Source organism: Coffea arabica, chromosome 4e (genome assembly GCF_036785885.1).
Source record: "Coffea arabica cultivar ET-39 chromosome 4e, Coffea Arabica ET-39 HiFi, whole genome shotgun sequence".
NCBI classification, from domain to species: Eukaryota; Viridiplantae; Streptophyta; class Magnoliopsida; order Gentianales; family Rubiaceae; genus Coffea; species Coffea arabica.
This window is the reverse complement of record NC_092317.1, coordinates 14,026,575-14,045,572: the sequence shown is the minus strand read 5'-3', so window position 1 is coordinate 14,045,572 and position 18,998 is coordinate 14,026,575. Positions and strand designations below refer to the sequence as shown.

The following is an 18,998-nucleotide window of genomic DNA, read 5'->3' as shown; positions in this document are numbered from 1 at the left end:
TTAGCAGGTGCTGTCCTTTTTGATATTATGGCACTCAGCAAGGACTTCAGTTCTTGCCTGTTTTCGTTTGTCAAAAGAGAAGGGAATAATGTTTCCCATCAATTGGCAAAGTTTGCCTTAAAATTAGTTTCTGAGATTGCTTGGAAGGAGTCTTTTCCAAGTTGGCTGAGTAGTTTAGCCAAAATGGATGTAGGGGCCTTTGCTCCAAACCTTGGTTCTTCTGTTTTCAAGTAATGCAATTGTTATCGTTTGGAAAAAAAAAAATTAGGAATGTAGTGATTTAGACTCGTTTTTTGTAGGTGAACTATATATATATATTCTCATCTAAACTCCAAAATTTTAATGAGAAAGTTTTGTTAAAAAGGCATCAAGTGGCTAGAAACATAAGAGGACCAGTTATGTTCTAATTTAATAAATTTGTTATTTTGTAAGGATTATGTTTTAAACAGTTCACATCTAGAATCGAGTTCGAGTTATCATTATTCTTTCACTTTGTAAAGTATAGACATGATAAAAATGAATATTTTACCATCATATATTCTACACCAGAGTTCAAGTGCGAATCATTCCAGCACCTAGTTTATGATCAAATGCTTTGCTTCTAACTTTACCTAGATAACCCGTATATACCATTCTTGCAGGATTTAGCCAGTATTGGAAAAATATGATGAACTCGATTTAATGGGATTGTTTGGATGATTCAACTTAGTACAGATTTTTGAATTCTTTGCTAAATAATCAAACAGGGATTAAATGTTTCCTTCTCATGCCTGCAATTTGCTTAGTATTCTTGTTATTTCTTTCATTAATTCTTTAAATTCGTAACTCCACCTTAAAAATATCAAACTTAATTTCATTTCTTCTACATAGCTCAGAAAGAAAAAACATAGTACAGATATTCTGAGTTGACTCCGTATTGTCAACTTAAGAGATGAACAAGAAACAAAGTTTTGCTTCTCTATTGGCATGAGAAGCACTCTTGGTAAAATAGTTGATTACATGAGTTATCTTTCTCTTAACTAGCTAATTGCTTCATAGTTACTCACATCAATGATGAGTTGATCTAAAGTTTTCCATGAGGAACCACCTTCTCTCATTGCATTGACTGCAGCTTCTCCAACCTTCTTCGTCTTCTTCCTTATCTCCTCGCCTTTTCTACCTTCCATCATTTCTCTAACCCCCTTCTCCACTTCCTCAGATTTCACAAAGCCCCTTACTGATCCGTTGCTCGGCCTAATTCTCAGCCCAACACCGATCTCCTCAGCAACAAGTCTCGCATTCAGGTATTGCTCAGCCATGAATGGCATTGCCAAAATGGGAACTCCAGCACATATGGCTTCGGTGACCGAATTCCATCCACAATGACTCAAGAATCCTTTTACACTCTTGTGCTGAAGTATCTCCATTTGATCAACCCACTCTTTCACCATCAACCCTCTATCTTTTACCCTCTCTTCAAATCCTTTCAGTATCTCCATGGCTTTTGATCTTATCACCCACAAGAAGTTCACATTAGATTGCTCTAAGCCCTTGGCTATTTCAAGAATCTGGTCTTCTGATACTTCTGCTTGAGTGCCAAATGCTACGTAGAGAACTGATTCTCCAATCATGACTTTGTCATCGAGCCACTGCTTCCACTTTGGCTTGGTAGATTCGTCTTCTACCGTCTTTGCTTTCGCAATGCAAAAAGGGCCAAGACACCACGATTTAGGTCCTATACATCGATTCCAGTAATCCATGTAAGAAGATTCGAGCTCATAGAAGCTGTTGACAATTAAACCATAGCTATTTGCGAGTGCGATTGTCTGCTCAATCATGAAATTGACCCATGGACCTTTTGGTTCGAGTTGATCGAATGGAGGATCAAAATAACTCCTTGTTAAGGTCAATTTAGGGAAGTTTGGAATCGAAAAGGGCTCATCAAGTGAAGATGTGAGAGCATGTGGCTTCTGTCTACCAAGTGTTTCATACATGGTCATTCCAAAGCAGCTCATTCCAGAGAAACCTATTCTAGGAATTCCCAGCTTTGCACCAGAATCTTGAGTCCATCCCATAAAGTAATCAGAGACGATACAGCTGACGGGTTCGAGACCCTCAAGTGCTTGCTCAAATTGTGGCTGCATGAGTCTTGTTGCAGTTGCAAAGTCAATAAACAATGACATAGATGGAAGTTTATCAGTACTTTCAACTCCTGATGGGATTCCATCAATGCTTTCTGGGAAGGTTAGTTCGAGAATGGAGATAGAAGTATCATGGAGAGTAGCTCGGATCGAGAGAGAGTTTGCCGGGGTGGTGAATATTGTGACAGAGACATGGCGCTGCCAAAGGAGGCGAGCAAGGTAGAGAAGAGGAATGGTGTGGCCTTTCGCCATGAAAGGAAATATAACAAAATGTGGGGAAGAAATGGCAACCATGGTTTGTAGATGATGATCACTTCTAACGCTGTCTTGGCCTGGAGATCTTCCAACCTCATGTGCATTTCATTTATAGGAGTGACTCTCACTGAAACGGGACTCACAAGTTGAGTTCTATCTAATATTATTATTTTTTATATAAGTTTTAGTATAAATTCATACAATTTGAATGTAGATTTAATTTTGTCAATTAATATAATTAAATTGATATAATATTTATAATTATACAAAAATTATGGCGCCTTTCTAAAGTCCTAAACAGATCAAGGTCCAATAGGATTAGAATTTTTATACAATTGTCAGATTACCATACATTTTACACAATATGATGTATGCTTCTGTAATATTGTTATACTCATAAATTTTTTTAGTGTGCACCAATTCAATGCACATATACAAACATGTCTTCAAGTCAACTTCAAATTGTGAAAGAAATGCAACAATTGTATTCAACCACAGCAAACCCAGCCGTACCTGTCTTAATCCTGTTCTACAGTCTGTTTACTAGATTTATATGGCAGATCGTTGACTTTTGATGAAGGCTTAATTAGACTTTCAATTCCTTTAATTTAAAACGAAGTTATATAATCTAGGATTACTACTCTAAAAGGACAAAAAAAAAGTCAAGGTTTGGGGACAATAAGGCAGATTGGTGATCCAAAAACTTAAGAATTTTGCTGCCTTTGATTGGCGAAGTAGCATGTTTATTCACGTGGGACACGAAGCCCTATAAATAAACAATATGCTAAGTTTGAATATTGTTAACCCTATGTTGCCATGCGTTGGACTTAGACTTTGAATTGATTGTTCTGGCTATCTTTCCAACCCATGGTCCGTATGGTACATCTCCCCCAACTTAGCTCTTCCAGGAACACATGATCCTGCCTTGCAAACAAAAGGCAAGAAATTATGCTTTGGTTCTCGCAGAATATGACTGTTGATGTTTCTTCTTTTTTCTTTCATGGGGGAGGGAAGAAGGAACAAGGTCCATTTGACAACCGATTCACATTTGGTTATCTTATTTGATGATTCTTACTTCTATAGTATATGAAGGAACATGATTATTCTTGATTTTAAATGTCATCGCAGTTTCTAACTGTTGATGGTGACAATAATGCCGTATGTTGATACTTATATATTTCGTTACATAAATGGCTCGCCATTCATGCAAACTGTACATTTGGTATTATAGTATGGTATGGGTAGGTTACAGAGATTTGTAATGAGCAGTGGTAGATAATGTTGGGCAAACATTACCAAAATCATCGGTTGAAACTAGTTTAGTAGAGGGCTATTAAAGAGCAATTTATGTGGAGTCCAAAAGACATTTACATGCATGTGTTTTTTTTTTTTTGTACAGCCAACATCGATTGTCTACAAATCTTTTGAGCAAAATACTATACATATGCATTTTAAACCCATTTGTATGCAAGGACGGAACTAGGGGAGGATGGAAGGGGCCCCAGCCCCCCAAGTTTTATAAAATTTAATTTTTCTCTCTTATAAAATTAAAAATTTTCAAAAACACTCTTTATAAGTTTAAATTCTTGCCCTGACAGAAAGCTAAAAATGTTTTTAGATTATATGTGTAAGTTTAGATATACTGAAGTTCGCCCTCTCAACTTATATTTTCTGGTTCCATCTATGTTTGTATGTGTCCTACCATTTAGGTATACAAGATTGCAAGTGGCATAGGATTGACAAATACAAGATCATGCCGGTTGATTTATGGATCTTACAAATTTTGAACCCATAAAAGTCTACCCAAGCTAGCTTCTGTTATTCATCTCACCTTGCTAATTGCTTGAAATATCGAAGATTTTGATGGAGTTTGCAACTTGGACTTTGATATCTATGAGGCAACTTCTCTAATCTTCTATTACAACTTTGTCTTAGTTGACAGTAAATAATGAGGACCACTTCTTTATCATGTAATTAATTTCATGGTCAAGTACATTGTTAATTTGCTATTTAATATTTCACACTCTCAAAGAACTGAAGTTTTTTCAATATCAATTCTATATCACTTTTGGTCTCGAAATATCAAAAACACAAGCCAACAAGTAACAGGTAATCTTCTTTTCATTATCTACTAGGATTTTAAAACACTTGCCGTCAAATATCTGAATTTGCAGTATGTCCGAGCATTGTGAACTGATCCATCTCTCCATCTATGAATTCAAAGCTTGAATTTTGCCGGTGTATTATTGAAAAAAAATCTTATTTAAGAAAGATGATTTGAAGTCAATGGAAATCGAATAAATTTTAGGATTGCATTTACGTCTGGATTGATGTTGGACTTGCAAATCTTTTAGGATTTTTTACTAAGGATCCAATGGACACTAATTTGAACCTTAATTTACTTTCTATTACCATATGGAATTTTTTAAAAGGTGACCTGGAGTCATGCGTTATTACACCTGAGATACATCTAATTTATCATGCAAATGCATGTACTCACATTAATTACAACCCTACACTTAATAATTGTGCCAAATTAATTTCATTTTTTCAAGAAATTAACACCTGATGCATTTGTTGATTGGAACACCCATTAGCCAAAACCCCCTCTCTAGTATATATACAAGCAGTACATTTGAAGTTCTTTCACATTTGAGCACTTTCTGAATTTAACATTATTTTTTCAAAAACTTAACAAAAAGTCATGAAAATTATAGAATGAGTTTATGACATTTTTTTTGATGTTCTAGTCTATGTTTACTAGATTTATATGAGAGGTTGGTGAACTCAAGTGAAGGGTTCACGAGACTTTTAAGTTTTAAGCACCTAAAGAAACAAAAAGGAAGGAAATGAAGGTGAGGATAACAATGTAATGGGTAATATAAAATGTATGGATTAGGGTCAAAGGATTAGGGACAATAAGGTGTAATCTAGAATTTTAAGAATTTTGCGACTTTGATTGGAGAAGTAGCTCGTTTATTCATATGGAACGCAAAGCCCGTAAAAAATTAAGTACTAATTTTGCATATTGTTAATCACATGTTGTCTTAAAATGGACCGTTCCAACTTAAGTAATTAGCCATTTGAAGAACAAATTATGCGAAACTCTATATCAAAAAGTTGTGTTATGAAGCAAAAAGCCTACCTTAAAACTAAAATAACAAGAAATACTATACCAAAAATAGCAAAACTTGATGCCGACACTTGATACATTTCATGGCACATCAATGCTTGTCTACTGTAAATTATTTTGTGTATCATATTCTTCAAATATGAAGACTACTCTTTTCTTTTTTTGTCTTTGTTCCATTTTATTATTTTTGTTAGGGAGTGGGAGAAATACTATACCAAAAATAGCAAAACTTGATGAGACACTTGATACGTTTCATGGCACATCAATGCTTGTCTACTGTAAATTATTTTGTGTATCACATTCTTCAAAATATAAACACTACTCTTTTCTTTGTTTGTCTTTGTTCCATTTTATTGTTTTTGTTAGGGAGTGGAGGAAATAGGTGCAGATCAAGTTGACAATTATAAACAATGAGTAAGGTTCATTGGCAGCCACAGTATGTTTGGTTCATCATCTTTTTGATTTTGTGGTAACTTTCATTATGTGAAGAAATACGATCAGTCATATTATTGGATATTATTTTTCGTTTCATTATATCAAGAATAGGTGCAGTACTTGATGCCGACACTTGATATGTTTCATGGTGCATCAATGCTTGTCTTCGGTAAATTATTATGTGTATCATGTTCTTCAAAATATAAACACTGCTCTTTTCTTTTTTTCTTTGTTCCTTTTTATTGTTTTTTATAGGGAGTGGAGGGAATAGGTGTAGATCAAGTTGACAATTGAAACAATGAGTAAGGTTCATTGGCAGCCACAATATGTTTGGTTAATCATCTCTTTAATTTTATGATAACTTTCATTATATGAAGAAATGTGATCAGCCATATTATTGGATGTTATTTTTCTTTTTAATTGTTGCTTGTGATGATATTGACACAGTTCAGACTCGATATTTACATATCACATACCTATACATTTATGTATCATTCAAGTAAATAAATAGATTTGTAATGTACCCAGGACCTCTGGCTCTGTTAATTAGGTAATTGTACGTTCGTAATTTGACTTTCAAACTCTTTTGCCTCCCTATAACACTTTGATTTTTTCCACTTATAAAACTTATTATATACCTTGAATAAGAAAATACAGTAAAAAAAATTGGAGATGAGCCACGGAAAATGACTTTGGGCAAATTTTACCCATATCATAAGTTAAAACAAGTTTATCATAGTACCTTAAGCATTTCATGTTTACACATCTTTTCAAACCCTACATCCATGGTCTACAATTCTTTTGAACCAACTAGGACACGTGTCATGTAAATCCTGTTTGTATGTATCATATGCTAATTTATAGCCGATATAAACATTGTACCGATGAAAGTTTACCATAGCTAGGTTCTCTTAATCATCACACCTATCAAAGATAGGAGGCATGTAATTTACAACTTTAATTTTGTTAGGGAGAAACACTCGAAAGAGTTTATCAAAAGGGTCCAATATGTGAGTCAAAAATTCAATATTGATCCAAAAGTTTAAACTGTTAAACTTCAATCCCTTATTTATATATTGAACCTAACAATCTTTCCTGTCACGAGAAATTTCTCACATTAAATCCAAGTTTATTAGCTCTTCTTCAATTCCACTTTAACACTCCATGCAAGTCCACCTTAGCTTCAAGAAGCGAATTTCACCAATCCAACTCCAAAAAGAATTTACCTGCCCATGACTAACCCAGTCTTGTAACCTAACTCTAATATCACCATAGGAGAAACACTCGAGAAAATCTATCAAAAAAATCTAATATGTAAGTCAGGATTCTAACATTGACCCTTATGTACCACATAAAACGCTCTTACTCTATCTTTTGAACTAATGTGAGATACAATTTTTTTTTCACGAAACTAATAGACTTTGACATTTATGATTTAAACTTCTCAATTTTCTATTACAACTTCCTGCGAGTTGACAATTACTAATGCAATGAGGACCACTTCTTTCAAATGTAGTTTCGTAATCCAATTACCTTGTTAATTTGCGATCGGAATTCACTCTCTCAAGCAACTGAATCTGTAATCTATAGTTTAAGTTTTGCCGGTGGATTATTGAAAAAGACTTATCAAATTAAGGTGAGCAGTATTCAACTGAAATCCAATAATTTATTAGTCATACATATCGATTAGGATTACATCATGGACTTGCAAATCTTTAAGGATTTTTTTACTAAGTATCCAATGGACGCTTATTTGTTGTCCCTTAATTTATTTTTCAATACCCATTTAAGTATGCACATCATATTTAGTACTTCCATTTGTATGAGCACTGTCTGAATTGAACATTATTTTTTCAGTACCCTATAAAATAATCATCCCTTAGACAAAGCCAAGTTTTGTAAACATTCAATACTTCCTACAATTTTGACTTGGTAATGAATGGAACGAGACTTAATTGGCACTTTGTTTTACTTCACCAGATGCCAGCAATTTAGCATGCAGCTTTGCTTGCTTCGAGAAAAAATCATGTTAAGCCGCTGGTATCGTCTTTTTGTTTATCCACGTTCTGTTCATGATGAGGAAAAATCATGTTACCAATGCAATAAAAAACAGTACTGAGGACAAGATGTTTATGATGTACATGCTGGGAAAAATACAAATCAACGCAATTCAATTCTGTAATACCATTTAGTAATTTATATATGGCGTCTACATGTATATCTATTTTCGTTGACGTGCAATGAAATGCCAGTATGCTACTCTCTCTCTCTCTCTCTCTCTCTCTCTGTAATGAAAGATTTGGATGGTTTCACTTATGGTTGTCTTGCCTTAATTATCTAAACTTGATATATTCAATTAATAATTTGTGATTTTAATGATATATAATATTTTAACGTATGAATGTCAGAACAAAGCCCAATGTGCGCAAGGCCTAATGCCTAATCTTTCTCTCGGCCTGACTCCAACAAACATAAAGAGATGAGCTTGAGCCCTTTTATAAACCTAAAAGGGCCAAACCATAACCCGATTTTTATGTTTTTAACTGGGCTTGAGTTTGGAAATTTCAAAATTCGGCCCACTAGGGTCAATTGACATGATAGGCTTAGTTTCATTTTGATCAGCATCACGAGACACAACATATCCCGATGACTTTTATGAGAAAATTATTCAATTTTACTAATTGAACCAACATGGATTATTTAATCCATATTTCTTCGTTAGGCTACTCATACATCAGTAGTGAAGTCAAATAATATATTCGCCCTAAAGATTTTCCCCTAATCGCTTAAACTTGAATGATACATATAAAACTGGGAAATGGCCCGTCCCTGAGCAGTTAATGACCATGATTTGTTCAAAAAATTTTGTGCAGTCCAGATAACAAGTTGTGCATCGATTTTCACACCGTGTGTGAGGCCCGCAAAATTTTGTACTAAAGTTACACGTTGTGCAAACAAAGTTACGCCGTGTGTAACCAAAGTTACGCACTATTGAAAATAGCCAAAACCGTTGGGGGAAGTGCAACCGTCCGTGCCCCTTGTCCTATAAAACTGTATTGGTGGCTTTTAACAAGAAGTACTGTCTAAAAAAAAATTCAAATGGTGCAGTAATGTAATCTTTCTTTATCGTCGTAAGCTAGACTGATTGTTTAACAAAAAACAAAATGTAATCTTTCTATATCTTGGTAAACTAGACTGATTAAGAGAACAACAAACTTGTTTTTTTAGTTTCTTGATTTAGTAGCATACAAAATGAGTCTTTTTCTACAGTTCACCATCAAAGGAAATTTTATAGCAATTGTTGAATTAGTAAAATCCTTCGGTGATATTGTTTGGGGAAGCTGCTTGAGTTTGATTTGATAAGCCTCTATTGTCATCAGATTGATGATTCTAGGGCCTTTAGTTATCAAAATTGAAAATACAAAAAATATACAAATTGTTGACTTTTAAGTATTTCAAAATTGAAAAGAAGTTAAATACTAAATTTTGCAACGCTTACGAACTAGGCTCGATCAGCTGAACTTAACTTGAGGACAGTTAATTCTTAAGTTAATTCTTGAGTTTCTCTTATTTTACATTACCTCTTAAGTTAATTCTTGAGTTTTTCTTTCTGGCTACTCATCTTCTAAACACGTTTCTTAATCATTTCTGTTTCATATACACGACTTCTCATATTTTTCACTTTTTTCTATTTTAAAGGCCATACATGTTCACTAGGAAGGTCTTTTTATAAAATTCTTCTAAAAAAATGCAATCTAAGCAAAAAATATTTTACATGCGATCTTATGCTTTTAGTGTATAATTCATCATGCACATATTTTTTTCATCTTACTGATCTTTTTTTTTTTTTTTGCGTCTTTTCCCTTCAAAAATGGTAGCCAAGAAAAGAAAAAATGGAATTACTAGAAAAAAAATTCTATGCACGCATGTTTGAGTAGGATATCCTTTATGTCACTTTTAAAGTTTCCCTAGAGATGTCAATTGGGATGGCTGCTCACGGGAGGTTAATGGGGCGGGTGGGGTGAAAATTCCCCCTCCCGCCCGCCCAATTAAAAAATGGGCGAGGAGCGGGGAAGTATATCCCCGCCCTATCCCCCACCCCACCACCCATTAAAAAATTATATATATAATTTAATTAGTTATAAATTTATAATAATAATAATATTATGAGTTATAAGTATTATATAATGTATATTAGTACATATAACATACTTAATATTATCAATTATACTAATAATATACATATCTACTAATAGAAATTATTAATTAGTTATACTAAATTTACTAGTACATTTGTACTAAATTTCTAATTATACTTAAACCAAAAAAGAGTTTTTTCTTAAAAAAAAACACAATAATGATTTAGTGATTGTATTTTTCTAAAAAATGAAAATACGATTACTTTAGTTGTGTTTGTCTTATCATGTCACACTGTATTTAAATAGCTTTTATTTGATTATTTTTATGAGTTTTAATTATAAAATTACAATAAATAATGACTGAGCAATGTGTTAATATTTAAATACTTATTTTTTTAACTAAATTTTAGTTACAATACAATAATATATTAAATTTTCATTAGTCCCCAGGGAAACGGGGTGGGGTCAGGACAGGAGCGAGGAGTAATATTAGACAACGGGGTGGGCAGGGGTGGAGTCACCCACCCCACCCCTGCCCCATTGCCATTCCTTAGTTTCCCCTTTCCATAGAGCCAAAAAAATAAAAATCTGGCATTCCATTGATGTGTTCTACTTCGAAGTAACTTTCCCAATGTTCCTACAAAAAAAAAAAAAAAACTTCCCCAATGAGACCGCAAAAATTTGACAAATTCAAAGTCAGCCCAATAGTAGTATTTCTATTTCGTGAGTGGACCATGATCTTGTGGGTGTTCCATGTTTTTGGGCCAAACCAGTTTCCTTAATTTCTCCAGGTTTACAAGTTCAAATTGAGAAATTTTCGAATTTAACTTATTTTTGCCCCAAATAAAAAGGAACATACAATTCATAAATTTTTTCATAAGATTCTTTTACCGCTTTTTTCAACCACTTTCTTGTTACACCATACTCTTTATAATAAAGTGTTACAATAAAGTGTTACAATAATATTCTGATAACAGCTCTCCCCAAAACACAATCCATAAAATGCCTAATTTTAAATTTAATGAGGATTTTTTTATTGAGATTGGGCACCTTTAAACTTCAATTATCTTGTTGGAACAAAACAAAACTTTAATTTAAACTTATCTTTGCCAAACAATACCCTTTTTTTCATCTCTATGGTTGAAATTCTACCTTAACCAAGGTAACTGCCCTCCTTGGACTCATTCATTTAAAGTTTTCATTTAATAACAATCCGAACTTTAGTGGGTCATTTTTGGATCAACCTGTTAGTTACACGAATGTAAATGAGCTGGGTTGGGTTAACCTGCAAGTTGACATGCTAACCCGTTAAATTGCTTATTTTATGATAATAATTAAACATTAAAGAGGGCATTTTGAATATATAATAAAAAAATAACAACGATCAAATTTGACTTGAAGATTTCAATTAGAAGTTTTAAAAGCTTACATGTTTTATATCTTGTCACATATGGATCATGTTTCTAAAAGGTTGATTGGATCTAATTTTCAAGAGAGTTTTTGAAAAAAAAATTATTTTTGCGCTTTTTAGAATGTGGTATATGTGAAATAAAGATGATTGAAAAATATGCAGAATGACTATCCACAGAAACTGGAGAAATGTTTTGAAAAAATAGCAATCTAAACAAGGCTAACTTTGAAACTTTTATTATGTTTGGAAAGCTTTATCATATATTATTTTTTAAAAAAATTTTGAAAATTTTAAATTTTGTGTTAACTATGTTTTTCAAAAAATTCATTGTGTGTTGACAACAGCAACATTGAATCGATTCCATGGCCAAATAGGTAAATTAAGTAATTAAAATGCTACAATAATTTTTTTGAAAAACACCTCTAAAATAACTAATTCATATGAAGCCTATAATATTCTTCCCTCCATAAAAGTTTAGAGAAATCAAACAAGTTGATCACAGGAAGAATTTAAAATCTCTTTCTGAACGATAGATTGTGATTTCAAATCCTATACCTTATTATTAAAACTAGTATAAATACCCGTGCTACGCACAGTAGATTATATTTTTGAAAAAAATTACAATCTATGGAGGAATTTTAAAAAAATAAAATATTATAATCACGGGCACATGAAAGTATATTTAAAAAAATGAAACTTTTTAACAATAGTTCAATATATGATAAAACATCTCTATTATTTATAAACTATCACTTTGATGAAGGTTGGATCCTGAAAAAAAAAATAGAAGTCTATATCATAAATTGAGCGACATAAGGGTCCAATTAAATATAATTGAATATTTAATTTGATAAGTAAATGAAATACTTACAAACATTTTGCCTTTGATTTGATAATCTTCTACGAAGGTATGAACATTCTTCACACCAATCACCTCTGAGTACGAATGCCAGTATTGGGGGTTTAATTAATTCTGTTGATTTTTGTGAAATTCGTACTATAAATGAGAATGCACGATTTTTACATGAATTAATGTGTTGGTCGAACTATGCACCTCTATTTTCCTGACAATTAAAAGCATACATAATTCAAAATTATATTTTGTTTTAGACAGTTTGTAAATAATATTATATAAAAATATATACATATAAATAATGTATACATTTGTTTTTAAATCTCTAAGATAAGAAGCATCACAACGAAACATGAATCGTGCATGCTTGTCTTGAAGAGTGAGGTATAGGTTACTACTGGAATCTCTAACTTCTATGTTAACATTGTATCTATTAAAAAAAAATTGTGATATATCATGCAAAAAATTATATTAAAATTCAAAATATATGAAAATAATTACCTGACAATAATGTCGACTACATCATTACAATGTATACACATTTTGTAAAATAAGATTGACATGGTTGTCCACAATTTTTGCATAACTCATGGAACATATTATCTATGTTGATACATTGAATGTAAGCAAGCATCCGAAAATATTTAACCTAAAACCATCCGAAGAATGTATAGATTACAATTATTAATTCGAAACTACATGTAGATACTTATTCATTACTTAATTAATTGAGAGGAATTGTACCGTAGGTAGAACTGCATATTCGGATATCGATATTCTCTTAGCATTTGATATCAACAATGCTTGGGACATTGTAAAATTGCATGACCGCAACCACGTCACTAATTTCTGAGCACATTTATCATTCTCAAACCTGCAAATTTTTCAAATACATATTCGTAAGGGTATGAAATATTATTAATAATTTAATATTTTGGTATTTGAAAAACTTACCAACTGTGTAAGTATTGAGCAAAATCCAAGTAGTAATTGACATACAATTTGCTTGCTCGAATAGTATAAAGTGGGTCCTGCACAATGTGCTATATTATTGATAAACTATAAAAATTAAATAAAATAAAGTGAAAATAAATTGAATTACCTTTATAATTTCTCACACAAATACCATAGGCTAGCAAAACATTGTTTTTTGTAACAGTTTGAGGCAAGTGTTCACCGTCATCAGTTGCAAATTTATCACAAAAAGTCAACCGAACTACTGTCAAACTTCATTTAGAGAATTTTGATAAGTATAAATCAAATTTTGCAGAATATAAAATATTTTAAAGATATTGAATCTATTAACTAACCTTTTGTCAAGTAAAAGTATGTCACACTTAGTTTTATCATTGATAGATGTTTGATAGTGTGAACCAACAGATACAACTAAACCAATTACATCTGCAAAAGATCAAAAAGTATAAGTAATACCAGTTCAAATATACAACTTAAATAGAAGTATGGTTAATTAAGAATGAAATACCTATCAATTGCAAATCATTGTCCATGTGTTGTTCTGTATCTCTTAGTTTGACCAGATTAAACTTGAAACGGGGTATGGTTCCACAATCATCTAAAATATTCACTATATTCGTATCGTTTCCAAATGATAATTGGTACTGATGTGGTGCAAGCCGATATTTAAGATCTGCCGGAATTACATATATATTTTAAAACCAGTATACCTTGCCTTCATGGAGATGATCTGCGAAAATGTTTATTGTAGTGGGAAGGTGGGTGAGGAGTGTTAGTTGGAGTAAGGTGTGTAAGGAGTGTTAGTGGAAGTTAACTTCTTGTTTGAGGAAAACGTGGGGGGAGTAACGTGCCCATAATATTTTTTACGAAATAAATTAAATGTAAAATATTAGAAAAATAGAGTTGAGAGTGGGAAGATTTGCGAAGGATTGTTGCTAAAAATCCCTTCTCAAATTTATATAGATATATAGATAATTTAGAAGGTGTGCCAAATCACTCCTCTCATCTAGATTGACTTTTCCCTTATAAACCCTTGCATTACCTAGTCAAATACCCCCAGAATAAGATATTGTAAGTGTTCTCGCATTTAAGTGAAAAAAGGTATGTCTTTTCCCCCCGAATTTTACGTGGCCAAGATGGGTCCTCTGCATTTCCTTCAAAATAGGAGAAAGTTAAAGTTGTTACCATTTTTTTAAATGAAAAAAATCCCATCCACATATTAAAAGTTTAAATCCTCTATAAAACAGATTCATAAACACTTGTTTACATTTAATTTTGAATATCCGCCATTTGGTCTTTAGCAGCTGAGGCCTTCTTCCACAATTCACCTATAGTGATTCTTTTCTTTGGTAAAAAATATAGAAAAGAGTATCCTTAAACAACATGCATGTATTAGCTTCAACATGAATCTGTTCACCAATGAACCAACCCTCTGACCAAACTAGAATTGATCTGTTAAATGGTTTTTCATCCAAACCGAGTTTTGTTGCTTACAATATTGCTTTTTAGCAATTAGCAGTATTTTCTTGATTTAACGCTCTTATTCTAGACTCCTATATATCTTTAGCTATTATGAAATTCGTAAGCACCTTGGAAATCTTTTCCATCATCACTTTTGCTTGAACTCTTAATTCTATTCTTGTTATATATTTTAATTTATCTTTAAACAATTGAGATTTATTGATCCTTTTATATAAGTTTCTTCAAGAAAATTATTTTGCACATTTAATTATTTGCTTCACGTTGACCTATCCTTATATTTGTCTTAAAGAATTGCAGTGGTCGTATTGTCTTTGTTTTCTTTATCGTTGATATGTGCCTTCATATTCTATAGGCATACTTCCACTATTCTCGATTTGTTTCTTTTTAAGTTCATGCGGAGATAATCTACAAGTTCAGTCTTTTCTTTTTTCTTTTTTTATGAATCCACATATCTATAGACTACTCCTACTCTAACTTATAGTAAAGAAAATTCCAATTGGACCATGAGAGTTAGAAGAAGAGATATCCATCTCTAGACTAAAAGAATGTATTACTACAAATTCTTTGAATTTAATTGCAAGTGCAAGAATTTGAACTTTTGATCTCCAGTTATAGCTGCATTCTACCTAACTCAGCTCTCCCCATTCTTCCCCTTGCCCCCTCTGTTTAAAGTCATACTCTGGCGTTTATGGCTGTGTAAACCATATTCAAAACTGAAATGAATTATGATATTGATAAATCATCTGATTTCATATGGTATTTATAGATATTTCCCCCATTTCTTTGTTTAAGAAAAATCTCAAAATGTTACAAGTGGAAACAGGGGAAGGGGAGGGCTTCAAAGTGTAACCTGGTCCCTCACAATAACCTGATTAAGCTCAAGATAATCTTCATTCCAAATTTGACTGCTAAACTGGGCTTATTTTGGGCCAGCCTATCTTTGTTGACGGAAACGTTCGTTTTTTTTTTTTTTTTTTGAGCAAGTTCACACCTCTTTCTGATGTTCCTTTTGAAAGTTATGTGAGATAGATACAGTCCAAGATAAGATGCAAATTGTCCCAATCGCTTTCTTTTCCTTTGGCAAAATTTTCCCTTGACTTTACCGATGAAATGAAGGATTATCCAAAACCATATTGTAGACTATATCTTTTTCTCTATATATCTTTAAGATATTCCGTTTGCCCCAGATAAAATTTTTTCAAGAAATAAGTACAAATTTTTCCTTTTCTTCCTCATACCTAAAGGAATAACATAAAGTTGTTTATATTGCAGGTGTGTGGTGACAGGAGTGGGCCTCATAAACCCTTTCTTACCTTCCACAATGCACAATGCAGGATAAAGTTAGCAATTATATTGTGCACCTTGTTTTAGATAAAGAGTTTATAGAATCTTTTGCAGGCAAAACCTTAAATTGACCAGCACAAATTGTTTCAAAGATAAAACTAAATGCCCTAGGTAATTTTCGTGGTCTTCTGGCAAAACCAGCTGCAAGCTTTATTCTTCTGCACCTTGCATGTTTTGTTTTGTTTTGTTTTTTCTGCACCTTATATGTGACAACACAAAAACATAAATAAATAAAGGAGAAGAATCAAAGCACTAAACTGTGATGACTTGCCAAATCCTGTATGTGTGCAACAATTTGGAGCGTGTAAGAGGGGAAAAACTAAACTACTTTCCTAAGTCCGAACCATGATTTTCAATCTTTATTTTCACCAAAAGTTTAAGAAGAAGAGGAAGAAGAAGAAGAGACGAAGGAAAGAAATCAATTAAGAAACAGAAGCTTTCTCCCTTATGTCAATTCAACTCCAAGCACCATCTGATCATCAATATTTCTGTGTTGACTTCCAATTTTGGGTGAAATTGCAGTACCTGTTCCACAAACTGGGCAAGCTGCTGTTTTTGCCGACCATGAAGGAAAGAAATCAATTAAGAAACAGAAGCTTTCTCCCTTATGTCAATTCAACTCCAAGCACCATCTGATCATCAATATTTCTGTGTTGACTTCCAATTTTGGGTGAAATTGCAGCACCTGTTCCTGGGCAAGCTGCTGTTTTTGCCGACCATGAAGGAAAGAAATCAATTAAGAAACAGAAGCTTTCTCCCTTATGTCAATTCAACTCCAAGCACCATCTGATCATCAATATTTCTGTGTTGACTTTCTATTTCGGGTGAAATGGCAGCATCTGTTCTACAAACTGGGCAAGCTGCTGTTTTTGCCAACCATGAATCAATGCAATCAGCATGAAAACAGTGATTACATTTTGGCAACAATCTGCACTTTTCACCTTCCTTGAAATTCTCCAAACACACGGCACATTCCAGAGTGCTTCTGCTTCTGCTGCTGCTGTTGCTATCCTCTCTTTCTTCCTCAATGCTAATATTGTAATCAAAACTGGGCAATTTCTTGATTTCATCTTCAGACATGCTTGGACTTCTTCTAGCATTTCTGTGAACAACAGCTCCACCAACTCCATTTGTAGTAGTATTTCTTCTGAAAGCTCTACTCACAATACACACATGAATGATTACTAAAACAGCTATGCCCACTAACAATAGTGTCACTGAGATAACAATTTCCATGCCCGTGTTTTCTTTCATCCAACAAGAAAAGGAAAACCCTTTTCTACCTTCTTCTAAAGTTTCATGGGAAAACCAAGAATTCCAAGAAAAGTATAGAAAGTTTTTTTCATCTGCAAATCCATGGTAGTTCAGAAACCAGAATTTCGATGTTATCGAAGAAACAAGACTTGTTTCACCCTTGAAAAATAATTTTGGATGGAGACCAAAAAAAAAAAAATTTGAAGAAGGAGCTCTGTTTACAGGTGTTGGTTGAGAGTCAGAAACGTTTGGTGGGTAACAAAACCAAAAAAATGCCATTTTGCTACAAGTACAGTAGCCTTAGTTGGTTTGGTTGTCTTTTTCTTCTTTTATTTTACGTTTGAAATATGATCAAGAAATTCTTAGGTTGAAATGGACCTTTAACGTTTACTATAATTAAAAGACCAAGAAGCTTGAAAAGTATATTATAAGATTTGCGTTAATAATTTATTGGAATCTTCCAAGTAGCCTGAGGCTAAATTTCAATGCAAAATTGTGTCATTTGACAAGTAACAAGCAACCACTAATTAGGTGACTATAATTTGTTTCTTACACCTCGGTTGGGTAAAGGATTGCAACAACAGCCGGAGTTTTTTTTTTTCCTTTCTCAACAGGGGAAAGGTGAAATTTAATAAGCAGAGAGGGGGAGGGAAACTTGAATCCAAGATTATTAAGTACTAGACTGGACTTCAAATTTCGTTTTCCATGAATAGATTAATTTAGGTAAATAGGATAGTGTATTTGTAACTGATACTTTTGTATGGTTAATTATAATATTGCTCAATGGTGTGCTGATTGTAAGATCAATGTGGTTGAATTGATCATAATTCTGCTCTATTATAACAAAAAAGTTATCGAATCCTCCAACTATATCAAAGTTAAAATTAGCCAACGAGGTAATTAGTTTGCACCAATAGATTAGCTCAATAATCGTTGGAGTAATATAAGGCACCATTTAATGCTTTTGTTTAGGGCTACTAACCTATGTTTATATACATGATAATTTTTTGTTATAATTTGTACAATATCTCATTATTTTGTCAACTTTACAATTTGACAAAACTTCAAGTTTGATGAACATTCCGAAGAAGAAAACAGTTAGAAATTAAATGGGCGGATAAGCAACGAAAATGGACTTTGAATGCTAAAATGTAGTGACTTGCTCTTAATTTAGTCCGACATTTTGTGATTTTATAGATTAGGTTCTTTTACTTCATATTTTTAATCAACTTTTTTTTTTTTTTTATAGAACTTTCGTCTTGCCGTGTTATCATGTGGAAAAGATTACGCTATCATGTCCCAATTGAGACACGAATGTTGAATTTTCTAATGTACGACAAATTCTAGTAGTACTAATTTCTTAACAAAGTTAAAAGGAATAATTTCCATATTCATGGTCCCCTATCACCTTAGGGGAAGAAAAAATGGAAAGGGAAAGGCATTCATCAAAGATTCAGTGGGCTATGTGTTCTAGAACGCAGAGCCATCTTAGCCATGCAAGACAATTAATTTGTGGTTCACATTAATACTGCTAATATGGATCAATGTTGACTTTTAAATTCACAATTTCAAATACTTGTTAAAGTTTTGAAAACAT

The 18,998-nt window shown here is 32.8% G+C and overlaps 2 protein-coding genes across 2 annotated transcripts; both read right to left on the bottom strand.

Moving 5' to 3' along the window:
• Positions 1-832: 832 nt before the first annotated feature.
• Positions 833-2,477, bottom strand: LOC113740820 (UDP-glycosyltransferase 90A1-like). Its single transcript, XM_027268339.2, has one exon. It carries the CDS (start codon positions 2,412-2,414, stop codon positions 1,020-1,022), a length of 1,395 nt encoding a protein of 464 aa, XP_027124140.1. The 5' UTR covers positions 2,415-2,477; the 3' UTR covers positions 833-1,019.
• Positions 2,478-16,906: 14,429 nt separating this feature from the next.
• Positions 16,907-17,383, bottom strand: LOC113740819 (putative RING-H2 finger protein ATL36). Its single transcript, XM_027268338.1, has one exon. It carries the CDS (start codon positions 17,381-17,383, stop codon positions 16,907-16,909), a length of 477 nt encoding a protein of 158 aa, XP_027124139.1.
• Positions 17,384-18,998: the final 1,615 nt, after the last annotated feature.

Coding starts and splice junctions, on each gene's coding strand:
- LOC113740820 (XM_027268339.2), bottom strand. CDS start 2,414: ATGGTTGCCATTTCTTCCCCACATTTTGTTATATTTCCTTTCATGGCG.
- LOC113740819 (XM_027268338.1), bottom strand. CDS start 17,383: ATGGAAATTGTTATCTCAGTGACACTATTGTTAGTGGGCATAGCTGTT.